The sequence below is a fragment of the Pagrus major genome, chromosome 21 (assembly GCF_040436345.1).
Source record: "Pagrus major chromosome 21, Pma_NU_1.0".
NCBI classification, from domain to species: Eukaryota; Metazoa; Chordata; class Actinopteri; order Spariformes; family Sparidae; genus Pagrus; species Pagrus major.
Window position 1 is genome coordinate 16,775,214 of NC_133235.1, and position 24,781 is coordinate 16,799,994.

A 24,781-nucleotide genomic window follows, 5' to 3' on the forward strand; every position below is an offset into this window, starting at 1 on the left:
CTTTTCAACAATAAAACAAGTATTAATACGGATTGTCTGGCCAATGCAAGCATGGTTATAAATAATAAGTTCACAAACAATGATTTTTAAAACGTGTCCTAATTTGAACAGATATATAAAGTTAGATTACAGTTCGAATAAATAATCAAATATCTGCATTGTCACATTTTTTAATTACAATAGGCACCAAGACAAGCCATGAATCAGCTATTCATTGTTTAAATGTAATATATTTTTTCTCATTTGTGTATTTACAGATATATTAAACATTGGTTTGATTATTGTACATCTCTGCTTTACTCTCTACATGCAGTGTTAGTCAAGTCAGTTCTGAATTCCTTTGGTTTCATCATGCAAGTAAGCTTTCTTATCATGATGATAGCCATTTCCATAATTTGGAAAACTGTGTTTATCCAAAACTGTCTTCTTCTCATGATCCCGAGAGAATGGTTTTGTCTCAAAGGCATTGAGCGGGAGCTTCTGGGAAGAACTGATGGACATCTCAGTTTGAATCGCTTTATGGACGAATGGTTTCTGTGCAGGTTTCTGGCCAATAGCGGGGAGGGCGAGCTGCTCTCTCTGGGACTTCTTGTCCTCCCACAGCTTCAGCAGCCGGCGTTGATTGTTTGTCATATCCTTGAGATTTTGCTGCAATGATTGCACTTGATCCTCTAGAAGTGTTTTGGATGTGACAGTATTTGCCAACTCTGATGTCAAATCATCAATGGTCAGACTCAGTTTCCCAGCCTTTTCCACCAGGGAACTGCACTCACGCTCCTTCTCATGAAAGTCATTGATGATGTCCTTCGTGGTCTTTCCATTGAACTTGGGGCTGCACTCAAGTCCAATCTCAGTACGAAGAGCCTTCACTTGTTTCCTCAGCTCCTTATTGTCCATAGTCAAGCCTTTCAGTTTCTGCTTCAGAGCCTCAGTTGAACGCATCCTTGACTCGTACTGTCTGAGTTTCTCTCTGAGAATACTCTCTCTGTGCATTGCATCATCTCTTTCCTTCCTGCATTTCTCCAAAAGTTTCAATGTCTCAAATTTGGACACTTTTTCACCTTTACCATTTGAGGTTGCCATCCTATGGCAAGGTTTCCAAATCACTTTATAATAAAGTAAGTATTAGAAAGGCATTTTCTTTTAAAAAAAAAAAATGTTATTACTCACAAGCTTTTCAAATAGTCCTTGAGCATTGTGTTGGTAAATCCACATCACAAGCACGAGCGCCTACATGCATGCCTGAGACTGAGGCAGGTGACAGTCCTCTAAGAGGGTTATCTGTTTGACAGGCAGCTCCTGTGTAACTCAAAGCTGGGGCTAGAATGACCATTAATTAGGGCGCCACCATCCCTTTGACACCGTTTCAAGTGACACAATTTTTTCCCCCTATTTTGTTAATTAATCTAAAAACTTTGCCATAGTGCTAATCAATGGAAATATTAAACAAAGACTCAACAGAGGCGCATTGTGTGTGAGGTGCTGACCACACACTGCGTGCCTGTAGAAACAGGCTGCACATATATAAGTAACATTTTCCACTGCAGGTGATCTGTGCATCCAAATAGTGACACCGTAGATTCTATCTGTTTGCTCGACCACACGACAGTTTAGATGGATGAGTTGGAAAAAGAGCAGCAGCAGCCAAATGGCCACTTTTAAAGTTAGTCGCTCTCTTTGAAATGTTGAAGTTTACCTATTAGTTTCGATCTCTCCCTTAAATATTTAAAATGTCCAACTGTTGAAATGTACTGAGAGCCTTTTAATACTGTCAGCAGCTGCTGGAAGAGTCATGTTGCTGACACGTGCAGGGGCTGGGGTGATTTAAGGTTGTCCTAACTAAAAAAAAATAAGGCTTACTGAAAGAAACAAAAAGTCTTCTGACATTTTAAACACTTGTAGGATGCAAGTATTTTGAAGAAGTTTTTACCAATGTAAAACATTGAATCCAGGTTGTCATTATTCTGAAACCAAATGAACAATGAAGTGATCAGATAAGGTGTATGAATATTTGATCAAATATAATATGATCTGAATATCAGTTGGTGTTCAGATAAGGTCTTCCACGTTTTATATTTCAAATGAAAAAATGTGGACAAAACAACTTTGATATTATTAAAAGGAATCATTTTCATTTTGTAATAATAGGCTTATTCGCTTTCTTGCTGAGAGTTACATGAGAAGGTCGATACCACTTTCATATTTGTCAATTTAATGTAAAGTTATCGCTAGCAGCCAGTTAGCTTAGCATGAAGAGTGGATACAGGTGGAAACAGCTAGCCTTGCTCTGTTGAAAGGCAATAAAATCTGTCCACCAGCGCCTTCGAAAAACACTTATTAACAAGGTGTAAATTAATGTTTGATCGATATGAACTTGACAGGTTATCTGGCAAAATCAAGACTTGAGAAGAAGTCACAGCACCTAGCCTAGAAACAGTGGGGGGGCATATAACACCCATTTTTACACTTCAGTTTTTGTGCAGATTAAACAAACAAGATATAACATGTTAATTAGTGAGTGTGAGTTAAGAGCTGCTGGTCGGTGGATTTTAGAATCATATTTAAGACATGAAAGAGGCATTGATCCTAACTTGTAGCAAGAAAGCAGAAAAAAAGAAAAAAGGGGTATTTCACAAAATGTTAAACTAGTTCTTTAAGTTGGGTAAAGACAGTATTCAAACAATCTGTTCATTGAGTTTATTAGTGACTGAAAATAGGCTCCGAGTTGACTGTAAATTGATCATTGTCATAACAATGATGGTTTCATTCATCAAGGTAAGTCCCACAAAGACCATGTTTTTTTTTCCTATGAAAAAAACTCACTGAGAACAGACATTTAATATTTTACATTTTATCAATGCAGTTTTCCACAATAAAAACAGATTGATTAAAAAATAGTTACACAAGTTAGAAGTCCCTTGGACATTTAGAACTGGTCTTTGGCATTAGTTGAGAGCACTTATGGTTATATCAGTTAGAGGAATGTACAATAAATCTATTTGTACATAATATGCCCAACCCTTGAATATCTTACCAACACTTATAATCATTGTGCTGTTTATACAAAAAAACATTTACACAAAGTATCCTAGCCAGTTCCCATTAACGGAATATTAAAAAAATGCATATACAAAATGTCTTTGATGCCACCAACATACCTGCACAGATCAGTTATCTAAATATTTCAACAGATGAACTATACAACTGAAAACTACCATACTAAGAGAGATCTTATGTACTGTGTACCACCAAACCCCATTTATCTTTAAGGAAGTTAAGAACTCATCCCATTAGAAATAACATACTTGGTACCAGTGTTCATTTTCAGAGGTCACGCAGTCTAAACAAGTGTACACACTGCTGGGTCCAAGTGCAGGTGAAATCCAGATGACCCATGACTTCATCAACACAGCAACCCGACTCTCTCTAATAAGGCAACAGGAGAACCTGCAATTTAAAAAGAATAACACTTGCTTTGGGAAGGAGAAATCATGTAAAAGGAAGTCCGGTGTCAGATGTTCTGCTCTTGTAAGTAAAAAAAAAAGAAAGCTGGAGCAAAAGCCCCTAAAATAGGCTACTGAAGTAGGAGGTCATCATTGTTGATACAAGTGAATGCCATGCCATGAGGAAGTACAAAGTGGAGGAATATGACTTACATGTATCAAGTTATTTGTGCATTTGAACAGTAGGATCATGATATGAAGAGCTTCTGTGTCACTATTGTTTACCTTCAGAACAATGAAAGGCTTTCATGTTGAATGTGTAGCCGCAGAATGTGTTGTTGGAGCTGCATGTTCAACTGGTAGTAATTTTTCTGGTTTGCTAAAGAAATAGACCTGAAAAGTCAAACAAATAAGAAAAATAGTGTAAAACATCACAACAAAGAAGCAATAACAGTATAAAGAGAAACTACTAATCAATCAAGAGCTGAAGCCGGTGTGTCTGTGAGTAAGTGTGCAGCAAATGTTCGACATTACAGGAGAGAATACTGTATTCCTGCAACCCATTCATCTTGGTCAGTCTTCAGACACGGGCTTACTTTGTAGACTAATTACATGAATGTGACCAGACATATGATACCTCTGTGGACCTGACCGTATTCACCTTAAGAAGTGCACTAATAGCCCGTTCTCACACCAGTTAGCAAATGCGGTCACAGTTTCCAATGAGTCCACCCAGGGGGGGGGGGGTTAACTTGACACTATCAGGTATAGTCATTTCCCAGAAACACACAGGGAGAGACACGCAGAAATGTCTGTGTAGTGTACTGTACAGTCTGTGATTGACAAAGACAAGTTGGGTCAAGGCTCGGCCATGCTACTGAGATCATTGAGGACAAATAGAAGTGAGTCAATCATTGTTGTTATCTACACCAAGATGGACAGGTAGCTTGAATTAACTGGATTAGTGCAGATGTAGTTTGCCAAAGCAGGACAATGAATGTTGTATCTTATTTCAGCAAACAGATTTATTTTTCCATATCTCTCAACTTTGTAACTAATCCTACAGACAAAAGTATGTACATGCCAAATCATAACTATAGTGAGGACACTTACCTTACAACCAACAGCGAGCAGAGCGTTGAGCACAACAATGGCTGACATGGTTGCTATGATAACTTTGGGGTGGTCATCCCTGACTGCAGGCCAGAAAGTCATCACCAGAACTGAGCCAGAGAGACAGAGAGCCACCATGATGGAGCACCACCTCAGCCATTCGTATGGGAGAATCCATAGGAACTAACGTGGAAAAACAACAGCTCTGTATATACTGTGCGTCTCGTTTTATGACAGCTATTATAAGAAACAATCAATGCCCTAAATGTATTCATAATAGAGGGGAAAATAAGTATTCATCAACTGTCAGGATGTGTAATGTGTAGCGGACACATTATATTGTGATGAAAGGTGAAACAGTAATTTGTTTTATACGCAGCCATTGCAAACAATGTTCTAAAATCAATTTAAATGGTATATTGAAAAATTCACCAGATGCTGCGTTCAAAATTTAACAATGCCGTCCTGTGGTTTCTGAGCGGAGATAATGGCTCCTGTTTATGCTGTCACACTTGGTTGATAAACTTGGTTCGTTTATCTATTTATTTTTTGCAAAGTATATGCTGACAAGCCACTCTAACTGGATCAGAGTAGCTGCTCATCTAAACTGTTTAATACCAAAGTCTCGCACAGTATATTTCATACAGGTGAATGTTATCAAAATGTTAAACAAAAGCCAGGTGATATTCTATATTTTTCTTGTTGTCGACAAATCCTATGAAAAGACCAAATCCAAAAATGATTGATGTTATGGAGAAGTACAAACTGTGTACAGAATCTTATTCATCTGCCCCATAGAGCTTCTGCATTAATAATTAATATACCCACTGTAGCTTTTTTAAGTCGATTCCACACACATCATTCTGCTGCCATAAACATTCATTAGTGCAACAAATTAATTAATCCACAGCTGAAAATATTTCTCAAGAAATGCAATGTATGAATAATGTTGGCTAAAAGCTACAGTGCCAAACGGTTGCAGGAAATTCTGAGCCTTTATTTAAAAAAATGAGAGTATTAATTTGTTACCCATTTTTTAAAATGTAAGTCAGAAGGTACCAGTGGGCTTGGGGGTGAGGGCCACAGATGAAAAGGGAGAAGGATTTGAAAAATAATGAGAGATGGACAAAGATGCTTTGGCCTTTTCATGGGATTTGCTAACTACAAGAAATATATATGTGTACTGTACATGTAACACCGGTGTGGTAATTAATATATGCCCTTATACGACTGCAATGTTATAAATGCTTACACCTGTTATTCTGAAATTTAAAAACAAATGTCAGCTCTTACCACTGCTGGAATGTAAATTGCGAGGGAATATCCGTACACACAGATGATCTCCATAAAGGAGTATGTCACTAAGTTCATAGCCTTGTTGTTTCTCCACAGCAGGAAACCCCAGAGGGCAAGGGGCACCAACCAAGCGTAGCTGAAGATCGCTGTCGCAGCTATGGTCACTAGAAAACACAGTAAATTAAAAAAATAAGAGCGTTTTGAGAAAAAAACAGTTTTCTCTTATATTCAACCTGAACAAGTAAACCATAATAACACAACAGAATAACAGCACATACCTTTTCCAAACTCTGGGGTATACTTATAGTCTGGTTGGCCTAATTTCCCCAGAAAGGTGGATATGTTTCCACTGATGGCAATGGCAAACACAAGAGTCGTACAAATCCAGAATGGTCCTGAAAGCACAAATATCAAACATTAGAATTTAAGTTTGTAAATACGTTTGGTTTCTAAAAACAACATTCATTACAAATATTACAAATTTCAGCCTTCAATTCAGTTGTCTCCCATTTACCAAAAAATGGTCTGACAACCTCTAATTAGGACATGAATATATAATGTTTGAATGTTAACCATAAAGATCAGGATTTCTTCTAAGGTAGACATGAATGAAGTTCTTTCTGGGCCACGGCACCACTGATCCAATGATTCTTTCCTTCACCTGAAAGAAATGTAAAAAAAAAAAAACCTACGTCCATATTGCATGACAAATTCTCACGTCGTTTCAAGCAAATATATCAAATGAAGTGATAAATATATTACGTGATGGGTCTCGATGTCGAAAAACTGTTGGTAGTACTCAAAAGTCCAGAAAGGGACACTTTTCTTTTGCCCGGAGAGAAGCTTCAAGGGGGAGAAAAAACAAAAATGGAGAAAAACAAAATGTATCAAATGATTATTTAATGCAACAACATTTAATGTGTCGTGAAAATCAACAGATTCTCGTGTAAGTGTTTTTGTTGTTCAGACCTCTGCCTTGTCATCACTGGCAAGTCTGTCCTCGTCGTCATCATCAGGCGTGAACCCAGCAGCTATTCTTTGCTTTTCTGGTTTGTTATCCTCATCGTCAATGGTGATGGTGGTCGCATCTCTGTTTGCTTCCAACAGACTGGCAGCTTCTTCAAACTCTATTTTCATGGCATGGATGAATGGAAAGACATTAGTGAAGTATGAATGGCTGCTACCAGGGCATCACTGTGCAGCACAGGGAGACTTCTGAGAGATGTGTGTTTACAGAAGTCGTAGAGACTCATCAATAAAGCAAATTCATTTTCACAATCACTACAAAACTGTGGCAAACACTCACCTTGAAATTGAAATGGATCATTTGCCGACGCCATTGCCCTGAATTCACTTAGTGACGTTTGTAAGATTCGTCTCTAAGGAACTTATCGGCAAGTTTATGTTGCACTAAGGCACCAACTTAATCTTATGAAGCTGTGAAGGAAAGAAACATAACTTTTTAGCATCAGAGCCTAAAGATTCGTTACCGTGTGACGTGCTAAAACGTTGCAAACTACGCGCAATACAGCAAAAAGAGGAAACAACGTTACAAGTTAGCTTAAGTTAAGCTAGCCAAGCCTTTACTTGACAGCTCTTCAACAAGTAATTAACATACATTGAATGTCTCACGTAACGCAATGACGGACAAAAAATAGCAAGAGTCTCGATTGATTTTTAAAAAAAACAAATCCATGGTCTTTTTCAAACAATGAATGCTCACCAAATTATCTTCCAAAACTGATAGAAATCATTTCACTTCTCTGAGCTAGCGTTGTGCTGCGTGGAACAGGAAAAACCTGCCTTGTAAACAAGACTTCTTCCTGTTACAGGGAAGTTTCAAAGTAAGGGTTGAACTTTTAAAAAAAATAACATATATGTCATCGTAATATATAGAATCACACGTCGTGTTTTCAGAAGTTTATCAAAGTGGAATTTTTACTATTATTGCTTGCCTATTTTGTTTGTTGGGATCTTTAACCCTGTTCCTGTTTCTCCTGGGCTTTTATTTTGAAGTTAGTTAGCGAGCGAAGACCTCTCAACGATAACATGCACTGTAGGCTACAACAAGGAACTCTAAATACTGGCAAAAAAGCGGCGAAAAAGTGGTAAATAACTTGGCAGAATAGGATGAGAAACGATAACAGGTAATAAAAGAGTCCTGCTTAAGACTTGGGGATCATTTTAGCCTTGGTTTTAACTCAAGTGAGGGCCATAGATAAGCTAACTAGCAAGCTATCTTGAGTTTTTGTAATGCTTCAGGTGTTTAGCCGGCTAGCTTACCAAACGTAAGAGATTAAGAGTTGTGTCCTTCTCAGGTAAAGGAAAGGTGTGACATTAGGATGGATAATAGTATCATTTATGTCCGAGAAAGAGGCAACCTTCGTCGTGTCAGTGACATAGTCCTGGCACAGCCAAAGATAGTGTCATCATGCAGAAGGACAAATCCCTTTGTGCTGAGAAAAGAGCACTTTATATTCACCTACAATGCAGAAGGAAGTCTGAGATACACCACAAAATCTCTCTTTGACATCACTTTGTTATTTGTGGCTGACAACATTCACCATGTGGACTCTCTGGTGGGCTTCCCTGAGCAAATAGGAGACAGACTTTTTGCAGCAGCAGAGGAGAACCGTGTATTTCTAAACACAAATATTTCTCCAAAAGCCCTGCAGTTGTTCAGTGATGCATATGGGGAGATGGTGCTTGGATCCCTCTGTCTGAGAAATAGGTGAGTTATATTGGCAACATACTGTATCTCCAGCCTCCCAGTTGTCTTTGCAAGAAACAGCAACTTCTCTTGGACTCTTTCGTTTCTGCAGGTTTCCACTACTGCACGAGAGGATGGATGAAATAAAAACATTTCACAGTTTGAAGTCTCTGGATCTGTTTGGCTGCAGACTGGGTGATGAGCATGAGATATTCCTGCACCTAACATCCAGCTCATTGGCAAGGTCATACCGGATTTTATCAGTTCAAAAGACAAAATGTAGAGAAATTAAGAGACGATCTTACTCACACTTTTGCCTTGCTTCTTTAGCAGCCTGATTCAGCTCTCCATTGGTGGTAACAGTCTGTCAGACGTCGGCCTACAAAGATTGACTGCACCTATCCGGATGATGAGGAAGGGACTGGACTGTCTTCAGTTTCTGGACGTTTCCTGTGAGTAACCAAAATACTATCTGTTTTCATCTTGTAGTAGCAGCGCAAAAACCACCACCTTCAAATTAAGAACATTTTTAAGGTGACATCCATCATTAAGATGTTATTAATTGTTCTATTTGTTACTAGATAACCCTATCTCAGAGAGGGCTCTCAGATACCTCACATGCCTCCCCAAACTTGAAAAACTTGATGCATCTGGAACCGATTTGAAGGTACAACAGTAATTGTTGATTACTTGGCTGTAGCTTATTGTAATGCTGCCATCTAAATGTAATTTATACCCCCAGCTTGGCACAAGATTGAAGACAACCATATGGGACCTGTTGGGGCTCATTTATTCGGAGAAAGCACTGGACACGTTTGATCATTCGAGATGTAAAACAGAAGGTTGGGCAGAGCAGGTAAATATTTTCAGAGTGATGGAAGTAAACATATGTTTCTTTAGTGCACAATTCTTAAATCATAGGCCAAATGCTGCAGATGTGGTGCGGTTTAACTTCACATAAACAAATGCTTTGTCTCATTTCAGGTTGTAAACCAGTGGGAAACAAATGGCTCACAAGTGCCCAAACAGAAGAAAATGGATGAATCCAGAACATCAGCACTTCGCTTTTGTAAGTACATTTTGCATCACATTCACATTGTATTAGTCCTTATGTTGTCACACAGCTAAGATAGTTTTGAAAGTTTTTTTTGTCTCTAGTTGGAAGGCAGAAGTTTGTCAGAGAAGTCCTGAATGCGGCACCCTTGGTATGTGAGAGTGAGGAAGAGGCCAAGAAAGAAAGACTGCATTTCTACAGACCTGCAGCAAACGGCCACATACCGGAGAAACAGACTCCCGCCACAACAAACCATCAAGCGAACAATATCAAAAAAAGGCAGCGTCAGTCAGAAAGGTCTGACAGTCCACGTCAAAGCCCTCCTACAAAACGTGTGTCCTCATCAGCCCTTTCTGCTGAGGACATTGACTTGTTGAACAGCTACTGAGGTATTCGTAGCATTCCAAGGAGCTGAGAATAGAATGAACAATGAATAAGAATGTTTTCCAAGACAACTCACACCGGTGAACTGTAAACACCTTTGTTTGGCTATAGGTTGGGTTGTTTATATATTTTTTTATAAATAAAGATGAGTATTTTGCAGTGTTCTGTCCACTTCCTTGCTTGTCAGTTTTCTGTTTGGAGACACAAACGAGATGATTTTCAGACAAGAGCCCATCAGAACCAAATATAGCAGATTTGCGGGCAGATTGCATCAATACTTGATTACCAACTGGGCAAAGTAGACAACTGTCCTGAGGCCCCAAATGCTACATTACAATTGTGCTACAATTGAACATTTTTTTAGGGAATATGCAGCACTGATGTTCAGTGTCAGCAGTTAAACTGGTTGCCCTATTAATTAACCTTTCGGCCTTGTTTTGAAAGGTACCTGCACAAGGTTTGTGTTCAAATGTCTTAATTACTGTGTGGAAGAGTTCTGCACAAATTTGTATTGCACTCAAATAACATTGCATAGTTTAAAAAAGCATCAAAATTGATCCAGAATTGTATTTTTTAATTCCACACATTTCTCTTCCTTGTCAAAACCTGGTGCCTACTTTACCAGTACCACTGCAATTTGACCACCTAAATTTAGGTTTGAGATTCAGGTGTATTATGGTACGGTCATACATACACCAATGTAGGCGAAGACTATCGCTAGTGCAGGATGTGAGGCACATAGAACTGAGTTTGTTGGTTTGCAGTGCAATGTTTGAGGGGTCAACCTCGCAAACGTGTATGCTATTGGCTGTGGTAAAGCTCATAAAAGTTTGCAAGATGCAAATTTTCTTCACCACCAGATGTGAAATTTGCCCTCTTGCATGCATAGAATATAAGTGAACGGGAGGCGATCACTAGCCAGTGCTGGTTTGCATGTGTGACCGTAGCCTTAAGCAGAGATGTGGAGTGGGCTGTGGAGGTATGGTAAGCTCACTTCTTTCTTACTCCATATCTCAAGATTGTTCTTTTTCAAACTTACTGACTTCAGCTTCAACCAATTTCTCCCAAGAGACATCGCTTGAGGCCTTTCATTACATTTACACAGCTCCCTCTAGATCCACAAAAGGCTTTAAACAACTTTTTTCGCACATGCAATAATACTCTCCAAGACTTGTAAACAGACTTTGATGTCTAAAATCAGTGCAGTTCCCCTTTAAAATCAAATTACCACACAGCAAACCTGGAGGTTAGGTGGTATACCAAGTCCAACACAGAAAAGGTGAACACTTCATATAGGACAAAAAACTGGGGAGAAAAAGGGGTAAATACAGAAGGTCATTTTTTTTCCCCCTTGGGCCCCCGTGGCAGGTTAATTCAGCTGACAAAGAGCTAGTTCTGGGGATATTTACACCAAAATAATAAGAAGCCATGATAATAGCAAGTTAGGACAAGTGAAAAAGGAGCACATTATAACAAACTAATGTACTATAAAGGTAGCTGAGGATTTTTAGATCCCAAGATCAGACCTTTCAATTCCAATTCCACTGGAAAATAAATTGTGTTATGGTGCATTACTGCCCCCACAAGCCCTCAGTCTGCTTCCTCATTACAGAGATTAGAGTGATAAAGCAGTCGGTCTGTCATCACACAGTAAACTAGTGCTACTCTCTGCAGTCTTACATAAACAATTTGATGCCGAGAGCAGAAAAAAACACTAGATGACTAAGACTTTTACAGTGGTGTACTCAAAACAACAAGGAACATCCTGTAGTGAAGTTTGACCTCAACATACCTGCACATACTAATGTTCAAAACACATCCAATAAGTGAAGGCATTTGTTTTCTTGAAAATGATTGCACTGATTGTTTTAGTCCTTACTTTTTTCTATGCTACGTATGTGTTAAAAAAAAAAAAATCAATGTTAACTGATAGACCACAGGTTATCTACAGTAAATAATGACTCAAAAAAGTCACACCCATGTCAAGCACTTTACTCCATTGTGTTTAATTCTGATTCACCTTTAAAGAGAACAGACAACAGTAAAGCAGGAAAGGCCTACTGTATGTACCATCGCTATTAATTAAGATTAAGAGCGTAAAGTTTTATTGTAAAATTCAATATGTGGAAATCACTGCAGTAGAAACATGAAAACAAACGGGGAGCAATATTAGCATAGTCAATTTACCAAAAGTTGAGGGTATGGGGTAAAACCTGCATCACTTCAAGTCACAAATAGTTCATCTGAACATTATTCAACAAAATAAGCACACCAACAGACACCTAATGCACACATCAAAAATTTAAGAAAAATTCCCAAACCTATTTTACCTGTACTCATATCACTCTACTATAATGCCTCAATGTACTAATATACAGAAAATAATCCTTTTCATCACTTCAATTTTAAAAGCTTCAAAAAAGGGAGACGAGACATATCAGTAATACAAAATGTTCTGCAAGTAGTTACTCCTGTTTAGACCACAAGAAGCACAGGTCTCGTGCCAGAGGCTAAAAATCAACTAAAGGTTATTCATAAAGGAGGACATCCCTTCTCTGCTACAGCTTTGGCTTCTAGATGTCGGACTGGCCCAGGTTCACTTTGGAGGGGAGCGGCCCGGCCTCCTCCTCTGGCCCTTTGGAGGTGATGATCAGCAGGGAGGATGCTGGATATGGGGTCAGTTTCTGCTCCTGTATGAACTCCTTGTCACCATAGATGCTCAGTTTCTGAAAAAAAGAAAACTAATGTTGTAAATATGAAAACTAAATCCAGCAGCCAGTTAGGTTAGCAGAAAGTCTGGAAACATATGGTGTACATTGAGCTTATATGTTAACCAAAGTGACAGGAATCTCTATTAAAAAACAAAAAAAAAAGAGACAGGACATCACATACCTCAGCAGGGACATACTGGTCTACAGCAGTTGCCACAGTGGCACAGCAGATCCAGATCAGGACCAGCACAGACAGGATCAGAGTTGTGGTTAGGATCCACCCTGGTAACCAAGGGTTCCTGTAGAGGAAAGTACAAAGAGTAAGCCTCTGTGGCTCCTCTGCAAATACATCCTTGGTGCTGTTAATGTCATGCTTTACTACGCAATTTGAATAGTTTAATTTCCTTGACAGTATAGATAAATTTGTGCTAACCAACCTTGAAAGACAGCTGAAGAGGTTGTATTCATCATCGTAGCTGCGGTCCCCCGTCATGTCTCTGTCCCTCTCCTGGATTAAAGTGCGATGGTATTCTTTGTAAACTGGCAACCCGGGGACTTAAAGGGAAAACAAAAATTACTTGACATGCACACACATCAAATCTGTTTATTTCCCTCATTGTACAGCAACAATTATGTATCGTGTTATAGCCTGAAATATTGCCTCGATATAAGCATTTTTTAAAGAAATACTGATTTTAAAAAGGACAAGGCTGGCATCTTTCTAATTGTTTCTTGTCAACAAATTCCATGAAAACGACAAAAACCAAATCTGTCAGTTTGTCTCTTAATACTTTTCACTGTTTTCCAAAAACCTTAAAACCTCACATTCAGACTCACTTCATGCCATGATTGGTCAGACCTACAGTAAGTTGGTGAGAAAGTAGTCAGGGTTTTAACTTCTCTCTCTCTGGCTCTCAGTTTTCATTCTATACACTACTATTTCCATCACTTTTCATGTGAACAAGTGCAACACTATAAATGTCTTCAAGGAGAGACGTGTATGTACACCGCTAGCCCAGTATTTAAACAATACTGCATCTCTTTGACGGACGGCTTTCAGCATAGCTGTTCGGAAAAAAACACTACAAAAGCTTTTGATGTCAGATGAACCACTTCTTTTCTAATTTAACCCGGTCATGAGCCCTCAAGGCCATCAGCTCCCTCTGTAGATGTAAACCAGTAAAACTGGTCATAAATGTATACTTTGACTTAAAAAGTATCAGTCATTTACTAAAACAGATGGGCTGTGTAGTTTTTAGCTAACCTTCCTCACATGAGGTTAAATTATGCATTTGGTGTGGACTATTTTTAGCTGTGGATAAATACATATTAGGTGCGCTAGTGAGTAGTTATGGCAGCAGGATGGTGTATGTGGGATTAACTGAAAATAACCCACAGTGCCCATGAAGAAACATGTCACTCGGAGCAACTATGTATCTCATTTACATAGCGATTGGGCCAAAAATGGAGGTCTACTGCACAGAAGAATGCACCAAATCAGGTTGGGAAAAAATAGAAAATATCACTAATGTTATCCTTTAAGTGGACGTTAATAAAACTGAGTAGAGGGCTTACAGCTCTTCTGTGGCTCCTCGTTATCTTCTTTTTCCAGTTGGAACTGGGAGAAAAACTTGACTTGTGGTTCAGTCTGTGAAACAGAAGATAAAATTGGATATTTAAGAGTGTTAATTAAACCTTTACATCTGCACACAGTAACAGGATGAAATGTGTTATTGTTTTTTTCTACAGAGTATTAGAATGAATCATCTACTTTTTCCTCAACCTGGAAAATGACAACTTTGCCATCATCAGCCTCGAGGTAGAACGTCCATGTGGAGGTGATGAAGCTGTGGGCCTGATTCATTACATCCTCCCAAAGCCCTCTGACCAGAGTTAGAGGGTAAAGCATGTGAATCTTGGGCATCATGGCCTCCAGCTGAAAGAAACAGAAGCAAAAATGAATACACTGTTCTTCATCACTGAGATAGGTGTATATCCATACAGACCACTGAGTGATTTTTACATACTTGTACCTGCTCATGCCTTTGCTCGGCAAATGGAAGCTGGTTCTGACAGCCCAGGTTGCATGCATACTGCTCATCAGACTGGGTGTAGGCTTCACGACAGGCTGCGGGAGTTTGGATGACGATTAAACACGGGACAAATTAGTGTTTAATGCTAGTTTAATTATTATGGAATGTGGCTGCGATATCATATGGCAGGTTGTGTGCATGAACAATGGTTTAAAGCTTTACTGGGGGCGATTACACAGATAACAAGCGCTATCACAGAGGCCAAGACACTGTGAAGAGGAGAATTACATAAGACAAACACTCAGTGTGTGACTTACTCGATTCACACTCGGATTTGGTCTGATTCAGGTCTTCGCTGTCCCGAACAAACTGACAAATGGAGAACAGACGGCAGCCTCTCTGACAGGCGTACAGTTCCTGCTCCTACAACACAACCCGAAGGACCAGTTGAATGTCTCGACAAACAACAACATCCGTAAACAATGACGCACATTTAACTTTTACACAATGTATAGGCTCTCCATCGCAAAAAAACATTAAATTAAACAGAAGGTGAAGTGAAGTGTAACGTTAGAGGTCTTCCTTTGCTTCGCTAACTCGCCAAACGTTAGGTTAGCTAGCTCGTGCTATCAGACATTACTTTCTCATCGAGGAGTACTCACCCGCGGATATGTGTGCAAACTGTATGTCATTTCACAAGATTTATGACAGGATGCTGTGTTTCCCAGAACGCTGTCGAACACATCTGAAGATGCAGACGTGCACGCAAGCAGGACGAGCAGTCCAAAAACACAGACAGAGGAGGTAAAAGTCCCCATTTTGCCTGCGAAAACCTAAACAAACAACACACTCTTCTTCTTCTTCTTCCTACTAAAACGGGTTGTTGTCTCGCGGGAACTCTGCACCACGCGAGACTGTTATTTTAATGTTTTGCTGTGTTTAAGTGATGCTCGTAAATTCCTCCATTCTTTAGACAGGCTCTGTTAACATAAATCCATGTACAAATTCTGTAAGTATTCAAACGATAAACAGTGTGACAACACCTTATTCTTTATCTTATTGAACTAAATCTTTCTAGTTATCCTGGCTTTGAACTTGCTATTCTGTCTGTGGCTATCTTGTATCACAACTTTGTTTGTGTTACATGGTATGTAAAGTCCTTTTATTTTATTTTTAGTGTGTGTTTGTTTATTTTTGTTGCCTTTTTCCTGGTTTTACTTATAATTGGACACTTATCTTGTGTGCATTTTGTTTTATTTTTTAACCAGATCAAGCTGCACAGACTCTGCAGAATATTATTTTACCAGGTTGCGTGGACAATATTTTTCATATTCATAACAAGAGGTAAGCAACATTAGACACACACATTGGTAGTTGCACATCAATCCAAACAACTGCATTTGATCGTGAAATACATCATTTGTACTTAAATTGTGATAATTTAGTTATTTTTCTATATTTATTCATAACATTGATTAGTTCTTGAATACTGTATTGTGTGCACTGAAATGGCTTCAAATTTTCTTATTTCCCAGCTTGTTGGGTCAGGTCCACGATACTCTGTTATTTCCGACAGTTCCTAAAGGCAACATTAGTAGCTACCATTTACCTTTAGCCACTCAGTTGTAGCTAGCTTTCCCAAACATGTTTGTCACATTTGTTGATATGAAGGCAGCTATTAATTAGTCGAGTACAAACGAATGACTTAAACCAACCCAGCAATGTGTTTAATATATTGAATTTTAAGCAGATATTACATTAGAAGTACCTAGCTATCTAACGTTAGCCAGGTAGCTAACTGCTAATAACAGCACTGGTTGTCTGTGGAGGAACCGCCTTCTGAACTTAGTTTGTTGTTTAATCACTACTTTAAAAACAAAACGAAAACAACCAGCTAACTAGGTAGCTTGTTAATTTCTATTTGACGATGGACAAGTTTGTAGTACGGCTTCCTAAGGGGGAATCACCTAAAAAATCGAAAAGCAACGAAAAGGTTTACAAACAAGCTACAATTGAATCTTTACGGGTGAGCCATCAGTCCTACTTCTTAGTCATTATCTAGCAAACTTAATGGTACTGTGTGACAGATTTAATTAATCGTCCATTTCCCTTGTGTTTCTTACAGAGGGTGGTTGTGATTGAGGACATCATGCGCTACAAGTCCATGTTGGAGCTACCAGAACAGAGCAAAGACAACCTGCTGAGTGCCCTGACAGACCTGAGCAAGAAGATCCCATCCAGGGAGGTGCTCAAGTCCACTAAAATAGGTAGACTGAGACAAGCTTTATGTTAAGATGTTATTTTACAGTTTGTCACTGATATGCTGAGATATTGCTGTGGCAACTGACACAATGCCCCCTCGATGTTGAAAGCAGAGCCAGACTCTGAGATATTATTGTAAACTGTCTTTATTAAGATTATAATGAAGAAAAAGATGATTGGAGCAATTTACAATCATTACACTCATTTTACAGTGTTGTTTACTGTTTAAGTGCACTCAAATCATTTTAAACTATACATTTTTATGTTAAACTGTCAAATATCCGGCCTCTGTTACACAATTTTGTCACATGTTAGTTAACCACATTTGAGTGATCATTGCAAAAAACCTGTGTATATCTGCCAATATATCAATATTCAAATTCTTTGCTTCCTAATATCGGTATTGGCATTGGCACCAAAGTCCAAAGCACAAACATTTATTGTTATTATCTTTCTGCTCAGGGTGTAGCACAGACTTTACAATACCAAGTCAATTTAAACTAATAAAAAATTAACAGTTCATAAGATTAATAAAATGCAGGGTGTCCTGAATTGGCTGTCGTTGCATTGTTACAGCAGCATTATAACTCAGAAGGGGAATCAGCTATTAAAATTGTGTTAACCTCATACATACCAGCCCCTTAATCACTTCACCTAATTAGTTCAACACAGTGTGAAATCCTCTCACCTCTAAGGTCACACTGTCAACAAAATGCGAAAGCATCTGGACCCTGAGGTGAGTTCAATGGCAGCAAAGGTTTACACCGACTGGAGGACATTCATCGAGGAGAATTCCAATAAGCCGTCTATTGAAGTGCGCTCCGACAAACAATCTGAAGGACTCCGGAGCAACGCTAGAAGACTAATGTCTGAAGCCTTGGAGGTCAAGGTGAGAAAAAGCATCTCAGTCAAGTCCATTGTGTTAGCAAAAGTCTTTGTGTTCAACTCGTTCTGTTTACTCTGCATTTTACATTACATTGATTGTGACATCAACCTTACATTAATTGTAACTTCTTGTAATTTAATGGTTCCTTCCTTATCAGAAAACATGCCGTGTGTTGTAGACGTTTAAGACCTTTACAAAATCGATAAGTTCCACTTAAAATTCAGCATACATGATCCGTGCAGCACGCGGCACTTTTTCTAATGTTTAATTGAACTGGTATACATTTAGTCCATCCATTATCTATAACCACTTCTCAGCCCAGTTGACATTAGGTGAGAGGCCGGGTACGTCCTGGACAGTTTGCCAGCTTGTGACAGGGCTAATTCACAGAGACAGACGACCACTGCACCACCGCGCCGCACATTTCTACACATTCCACAACCAAAAATATTGTAAAGAACGGGCTTTTCGGCTGCAAGTCCATTGACATCTTTTTATATGTCTGTTTGCTTATGTATGTTCCTTTTTTTTCTTCTCTGACTTACAGGAGGATTCTGGTCTCATAGACAACATTGAGAGGGAGGTGTTTCACCAGAGCTCCCGGTTAGTCAGCAGCTCATACAGACGGACTGTCAGAGCGCTGGTGTTTGCCTTCAAACACAACCCTGAGATCAGAACTCAAGTGAAGGACAACACAGTATCAGTCAACCAGCTGGTTTCTAAATACAAGAAATAACTGATAATCATGCAAACCTTTCAACTGCATATTGAAGACTTATGGATGTTTTACTTGAAAACCTTTTTGAAGCATACACATTTTATTTTTTAAATTATTTTCTTGATTTTCTGTAAAGGGGATATAAAATACTTTTACACTTTGTGGCACATCAGCAACCTTACACTGTTTTATGCATGTAAATCACTGTCAAGAATATGTAACGTATTGTTGTGATGATGATAATGCCATTCCTTTGCACTGGAACCATGACGTTTTTTTGCTGATCGGTGCTCTGTTTTTATACTGCTGGTGAACATTTTTATGCAAAATATGATTGAAAATAATGACAAATTCAGTGTTGGAGTCCTTTCTTTGTCAGATAAGGCCATACACGTGTACTAAAGCAGCACAAGCCAAACAATAGCTATCACCATGAGAATAACAGCCAGAACACAGATGCTAATGAAGACGATATCGCTCAGGTCATGAGGCTCAGCTTCTGGCTCCCCTGCATGGCCATCACTGTGATTTTCAGTTTGCTGGGCCTGCTCCTCGAGACGACGCTCCTCTGCTGAAATGATGGACACTGATGCTATCTTCCGCAGGGCATCACACTGCACTTTGTATTCCTGCACATTCTGCTGCTTCCCATCAGAGAAATCGATGTAGAGCTTGTTTACCAGCACGGTGATGTTCCGATGTTTCTGTAAGGGGTCAGGAGTTACAGTGATCAGCATTTTTTAACAGCTTAAGTATAGTAAATCGTTGCCTATTATGGTGCATGAGTAAGTGATATCAAACTGTGGCTAGTCACCTGGCCAGCTGTACCACAGTTAACAAACTGAGCAAGTATTTTGTATGAGGTGGCGGTTAACTGGGCTGCACAGGTCGGGTTTCCCAGGTAGATGCTCTCACGGTCCAGCTGAGGTAAGGACTGCTGGGGTATCAAAATGGTGAATTCTGATCTTGTGCAGCTTACGTTTACAGGTACCACTTTGAGGGGAGAAAAAGGACAAGTCACACTTGTTTTTGAAGAGCAGCATATATAAGAGTTGTTTGTAGAGGTAGAGATTTAGCATTTTGGAAGCAATTAAAGTCCTAAAGACTAGAGAAGTTGAGAAAGTCATGGTTTAAATGGAACGCCCTGATAGATTATATCTGAGTTTCCACCGCAGGAACTTTCCCCAGGGACTAGCAACCAAAGGAGGGACACTGTGTTTTCTCCCATAGGGACCAGGGTGCAAATTAAAGGGTAGCTCCACCAATTTTACACAAAGTGTGTTCACAGGTCTTGGGGAGTACTATTAAATATGCAAAAAAAGTAGTATAAAGCCTTTTGTGGGTCCAGAGAAAGCTGCATTAACTCCATTTCTGGGCAATGTAGGAAAAGCAGTCCACTTGTCTAGCAATAAACTCCTAGAACACTGTTGGACTCACAGTTTAAAAAAAGAAAAATATCTAAACCATACAGCAAACTCAAAGATATCGCCTTTTTTATTCCACACATCCTTCATCCTTTTCAAAACCTGGCACCCACATTACTCACAATCCAACTTGAAATGGAACTGTCCCCAGGGAGTAGGCACCCAAGGAGGAACTCAGTGTGTTACCCCGGCAGGGAGCAGGATACAAATTATGCTCGAGGGACATTCGATTACCCCCCCCTCCAAAAAAAAGTCTGTGCTCCGGGGGAAGTACTTTCTAAACGTATAGGAACTTTGTGGTTGGGGCTTGCAGCCGAACACTTGTGATTGGTTGAGTACTTGCAGCATTTTATATCAGAAGAAAGCATGCATACAGATGGACTGAAAGTTTTGAATACTTTGGATGGAAACTCATCTTAAGTGGAAATAATCCCCTATAGGTTATAAATGTGAATGATGATGATGTCTTCATAAAAAACATTTACCTCCAAGATAAGAAGCAGTGAACCCCCTGTGAGCTTCATTTCTGTCTGTGCTGAGTACCACCAGCAGCTTGTTGCCCTTGGATACAAGGGAGGAAGGCTGCTCCCTGCCACACCAGCGTCCCAGCAGGGTGTCCGTCTGACTGTCCCCGTCGTAAACGGCAACAGAGTCGTAGTCGCACTCGTCTGACAGACTGTTGCGGCCCTCCAAGTCCATGACAGGGAAGAAAAGTTTGATGCGGTATCCAGCTGCTAGTGTGATGCTCCAGTGGCAGTTGATGTTGTTCGGGTAAATATTTGGGAAATGGGGGCTGCTGAAGTTGCCAATTACAGTTGACAGGACCTGCTGGCATTCACCTGTTGGAGTACATTAGGTTATATAAGTTAGTCAACTTTTTTTTAATATATATATTTGTTTACTACATTGTATTCAGTTTAGTGTGGACATTTTAAGATACTGCATCCACTATTTGATGTGAGTCTAACAAACATTTATTTTTATACCAGGTATGTAATTAAATAATTAAATAGATATCTCCTTTAAAGTTTAAAGGAACAGTTCCACATTTTTGTAAAAGTCCGTATTCATTTGTGTATAGTAACTACACAGGTGGATGACAATAAAGGCTCTTATAGCTTATCAATCTTAGACAATTAGCTTAGCCTAGCATAGAGACTGGAAATAACAGGAGCTAGCTAGCCTGGTCACTGCGCCAGGCCAAGATATAGATAATGAATAAATAGCAAAGGGGTTTTGTTACCTTTGGACAGAGCCAGACTAGCTGTTTCCAGTGTTTGTGCTAAGCTAAGCTAACTAGCTGCTAGCTGTAGCTTCGTATGCATAGATTGCAGAGTGTTATCAATCTTCTCATCTGACTCTTTTTGCACAAATGCACATATTTTCCCAATACTTTAAAAGCATGATATTTTTAATTTTGCAATTCTGAATTCAAAATGGATTAAAAAAAGATTTTCCTTATACGTCAACATTAAATAAAATGTGAAAAGATTACTTTTACAAATATTGAAAAAGTGAAAATTAGTGACTTATATAGGCAGCAAACTATCTATCAACGTCGTTTTGTAGCAGTTTCTTTTTTTTTAAGGATTTATCAGACTGGCTTATGCTCGACAAGGTCTAAATGGGTCTGTGTTCAGCTGTCTGAAAGTTATTCTGCAGCTTTTCAATTGGATACAAGTCCAGACTGGACCACTCAAGGACATTCACTTCGCAGACTTTTCTGGTAGGGATGGTGTGAGATGGGTGACAAATTCTGCTTTAGCCTGAAGTAGTTCTTTGTATTGAAGTGAAGTGTTCAGTTTTCATTTCATCAGTAGGTAGGTCTGTAGGTCTTCATTACTTCATCACAGACTGTTTTTAAGGTAAAATATTCAGTCAATGGTTTTCACCGAGAACAGGTCGTTGGATTGCATGGTAGCTTTTCTGCTCTGCAAAGCCAAATGAATAGGTTTTCTGTGAATAAAGATTGCTTTATGTAACCCCAAATGTCTGACAGTCATAGTATGTAACATTAACGACTGAACTAAAGGACTGAAGGACTCCTTTAAATTCCAAATCCTGCAAGGAGGGTCAAATACTGAAAACTTTTTCTATTGCAGAGTGATGTTCTTATAAAACAAGCAATCAGACCAAACTTTCCTACCTGAGTAATAGTAAGCCTTGAACCCACGTCCACCAATGTTGAAGTCAGATTTGAAGACTACCAGAAGCTGGTTGGAGGTGGTGACTATGTGTGGAGGTTTATCTGCCCCGCAGTATTTCCCCAGATGGCGGTGGGTGACCGTTGGGCCATCAAACAGGGCGACAAAGTCAAAATTACATCCCTCGTTGTTTTCCAGCTGGAAGTCCAAGAAGACCAAGGTGACCACACTGTTGTTGGATACATGGATCGCCCACGAGCAGTCGGCATCGTTGCTGTACTCCTGAGGGTAGCCTGGACTGGAGATAACACCTGATAGGCCAGTTAGGACCCCACCACACATATCTAGAGAGGATAGAGGGTAAACTCAAATGCGTTGAAAACAAAACAATTTAGATGGATAAATAGCACTACTCGTAATAGGAAAGATACATGTATGTTTCTCTGATTTTGGGGTGAGCTGTCCCTTTAACATAAACACGCTACCATAATCAATGTGATGATAGCATACTCGTTAGCCCTAAGCACCGCTATGACTCACAGTGCCACGAGCATGACTACTGTCTCTTCTTTCTGCATAATCTTTTTGTGAGATCTACTCAAGTGAGGTTAAGGTCAAGAAGTTCTAGCTAAAAGCCATGAGTTATGGTATTGTCAGAGAAAATCAACTCAAGTTTTGGGCAGATAGTCAACTGATCCATGTCATATAGCATCAAATAGAACGAGTTACCTTTTCTGTAGCCAACACTGAAACCCCTGTGGGCCACATGGCGGTCTGAATGGAAGATGATGGACATGACGTTCCAAGATGAGGTGAACTGTGGCGGGGAGATGTCACCACAAAATATCCCAAGGAGGTTCCCCTCGTCCTCAGATATGCCATTGTAGATCTTGATGTAGTCGTAAGTGCAGCTGGCATGGTACTCCAGCTCAAAGTGGTGAAAGGTGAGGAGGACGGAGGAACCCTCTGCCACCACGATTAGCCAGGAACAGTCGATGTTGTAGGGATACAGGCCGGGGAAGTTTGGACTGGAGATATTGCCAGATGGTGCAGAGAGGATTCCTCCACATTTGACACCTTATAACGACAGAGGTTTAATTTCAGCTCAAAGAATAAAGATACAGAGTAAAAGTTATGGCTCTTTCCTTGCTTACGTATTTATTTGATGATTTTCTAGCAACCTGGAACAGCCTCTGAAAGTGTATTACATGCTGACATTGAACAATTGAGGTCCCACTTTCTCTGTACATACAGTACCTGCAAGATAAAGCACTTCCATCAAATTTAAGCTATGCTCCATCAAGATAACAAATTGCAACTCACCTTTTTTAGAATCAGCCTTGTCAACAAGCAGTAGTAAATGAATCAGTATAGCCACCCTGAGACTCATGTTGTTATTGTTGATTCGGCTTTTGTCACGCCTCAGCTACAATACCAGCAGAGACAGACACCGGCAGTGTCAGAGCGCACAGCCTTGAGACATCAGCAGTGGTGCTTGTAGAGGTAATAGGACTTTGAAAAATTCATCCGCAGCCTGAATGAGGAACCCGATACCTGCCTAGGCCACGCTTTGCCCTCTTCACTAAATTTTAATGACTGATATCCAATGAGCGTGAGTGGCTTGTCGGGACACTGTTTGGAGAGATGCTATACATTTTTAATGATGGTCGCACAAACACACACACACACACAGCTGCAAGTGGAGTTGATAAAAGAGAGAGGACGAAAGAGAGCACATTTGTCACTTATATAAATGGCTTCATTAGAGCGATGTGAGGGAGAGGAACATCCCACAACTATTGATGTCATGGAGTCAGGCGCACTGTGGAGACTTTGCTTTTCTTGTTTGACAGAAATCTCTGTTCTCAAATCGATTTGATTCATTTGCTTATTGTTCTGACAAATTTTCACATTCACAAATCAAACTTTTTAATCAAAAAGCCAAACTTTTCCGAACTGACAATTCACATCAAACAATACATTTCTCTCATCTGAATATAGTAAATAATAATGCTGTTATAACATATAACCGCTTTAAGTTTTACTTTATTTAAATACATTTTATTATAACTTATAGTCCCCCTGGCGTACTTCTAATTGTAGACTTAAGTTATATACACATGATGTTTTAAACTTCTGGTATAATTGGGTTTTCCTTTATAAAAAGGAAAAACTTAAAGCAACATTATGTCGAAATTGCCATTTTGTGTGACCCCCCATAGCTTCTGAATGCAACACCACTGTGGTAAATACAAATTGCAAGGCTGTAACAATTTATCAGAAGTAATGTAGGTGCTAACAAAGAAAAACTAATTCTGTCGTAACAATGTTTAGTGCTGAAAACTTGTGTCTGACGCTGTGATCCTACCCTCTCACTGAAGTTGCACAGTGCAGAAACAAGTAATGGAGGGTATCTAGCTCATTTGGTATAGCATTAAATGCTTTGTTTCTTATTATAATAGCTGCTACAGGAATTCAGCACAGTCACCGAATCTTATTCATTCATTCATTCATTCATTCATTCAGTCATTTATTTAAACCCTCGGTGAACACACTGAGGGAGAACCCCCATTCACAAATGTGTCAAGGTACAGACATACAAT

General features: G+C 39.4%; 6 protein-coding genes across 10 annotated transcripts; 2 read left to right on the plus strand and 4 right to left on the minus strand.

The window, feature by feature from the left end:
* Positions 1-324: 324 nt before the first annotated feature.
* On the minus strand, positions 325-1,083 carry LOC141017036 (uncharacterized). Its single transcript, XM_073491656.1, has one exon. The coding sequence runs from the start codon at positions 1,081-1,083 to the stop codon at positions 325-327; it is 759 nt and encodes a 252-aa protein (XP_073347757.1).
* Positions 1,084-2,835: 1,752 nt separating this feature from the next.
* yipf1 (Yip1 domain family, member 1) lies at positions 2,836-7,660 on the minus strand. The gene is made up of 10 exons (XM_073491899.1): positions 7,576-7,660; positions 7,159-7,289; positions 6,822-6,979; positions 6,615-6,695; positions 6,426-6,513; positions 6,131-6,247; positions 5,850-6,016; positions 4,557-4,739; positions 3,729-3,836; positions 2,836-3,447 (listed from the first exon to the last, which is right to left on the minus strand). Exons 2-9 carry the CDS (start codon positions 7,190-7,192, stop codon positions 3,750-3,752), a joined length of 915 nt encoding a protein of 304 aa, XP_073348000.1. The 5' UTR covers positions 7,193-7,289; positions 7,576-7,660; the 3' UTR covers positions 2,836-3,447; positions 3,729-3,749.
* Positions 7,661-7,902: 242 nt separating this feature from the next.
* lrrc42 (leucine rich repeat containing 42) lies at positions 7,903-10,159 on the plus strand. 2 transcript variants are annotated; one of them, XM_073491207.1, is made up of 7 exons: positions 7,903-8,583; positions 8,675-8,806; positions 8,893-9,014; positions 9,144-9,229; positions 9,305-9,418; positions 9,547-9,631; positions 9,721-10,159. In XM_073491207.1, exons 1-7 carry the CDS (start codon positions 8,195-8,197, stop codon positions 10,002-10,004), a joined length of 1,212 nt encoding a protein of 403 aa, XP_073347308.1. In that variant the 5' UTR covers positions 7,903-8,194; the 3' UTR covers positions 10,005-10,159. The 2 variants fall into 2 exon arrangements, with proteins under 2 accessions (XP_073347308.1, XP_073347309.1); XM_073491208.1 differs by having other exon boundaries at positions 8,896-9,014.
* A 1,823-nt stretch (positions 10,160-11,982) lies between these two features.
* tmem59 (transmembrane protein 59) lies at positions 11,983-15,654 on the minus strand. 4 transcript variants are annotated; one of them, XM_073491572.1, is made up of 8 exons: positions 15,407-15,654; positions 15,062-15,167; positions 14,739-14,839; positions 14,495-14,647; positions 14,287-14,359; positions 13,149-13,266; positions 12,893-13,010; positions 11,983-12,726 (listed from the first exon to the last, which is right to left on the minus strand). In XM_073491572.1, exons 1-8 carry the CDS (start codon positions 15,560-15,562, stop codon positions 12,574-12,576), a joined length of 978 nt encoding a protein of 325 aa, XP_073347673.1. In that variant the 5' UTR covers positions 15,563-15,654; the 3' UTR covers positions 11,983-12,573. The 4 variants fall into 4 exon arrangements, with proteins under 4 accessions (XP_073347673.1, XP_073347671.1, XP_073347674.1 ...); XM_073491570.1 differs by having other exon boundaries at positions 14,483-14,647; positions 15,407-15,639; XM_073491573.1 differs by having other exon boundaries at positions 12,476-12,726; positions 14,745-14,839; positions 15,407-15,610.
* A 683-nt stretch (positions 15,655-16,337) lies between these two features.
* tceanc2 (transcription elongation factor A (SII) N-terminal and central domain containing 2) lies at positions 16,338-18,961 on the plus strand. The gene is made up of 4 exons (XM_073491266.1): positions 16,338-16,770; positions 16,870-17,011; positions 17,702-17,895; positions 18,440-18,961. Exons 1-4 carry the CDS (start codon positions 16,672-16,674, stop codon positions 18,626-18,628), a joined length of 624 nt encoding a protein of 207 aa, XP_073347367.1. The 5' UTR covers positions 16,338-16,671; the 3' UTR covers positions 18,629-18,961.
* A 47-nt stretch (positions 18,962-19,008) lies between these two features.
* cdcp2 (CUB domain containing protein 2) lies at positions 19,009-23,642 on the minus strand. The gene is made up of 6 exons (XM_073491264.1): positions 23,502-23,642; positions 22,908-23,255; positions 22,181-22,522; positions 20,520-20,873; positions 19,425-19,603; positions 19,009-19,314 (listed from the first exon to the last, which is right to left on the minus strand). The coding sequence occupies exons 1-6, from the start codon at positions 23,566-23,568 to the stop codon at positions 19,009-19,011; spliced, it is 1,596 nt and encodes a 531-aa protein (XP_073347365.1). The 5' UTR covers positions 23,569-23,642.
* Positions 23,643-24,781: the final 1,139 nt, after the last annotated feature.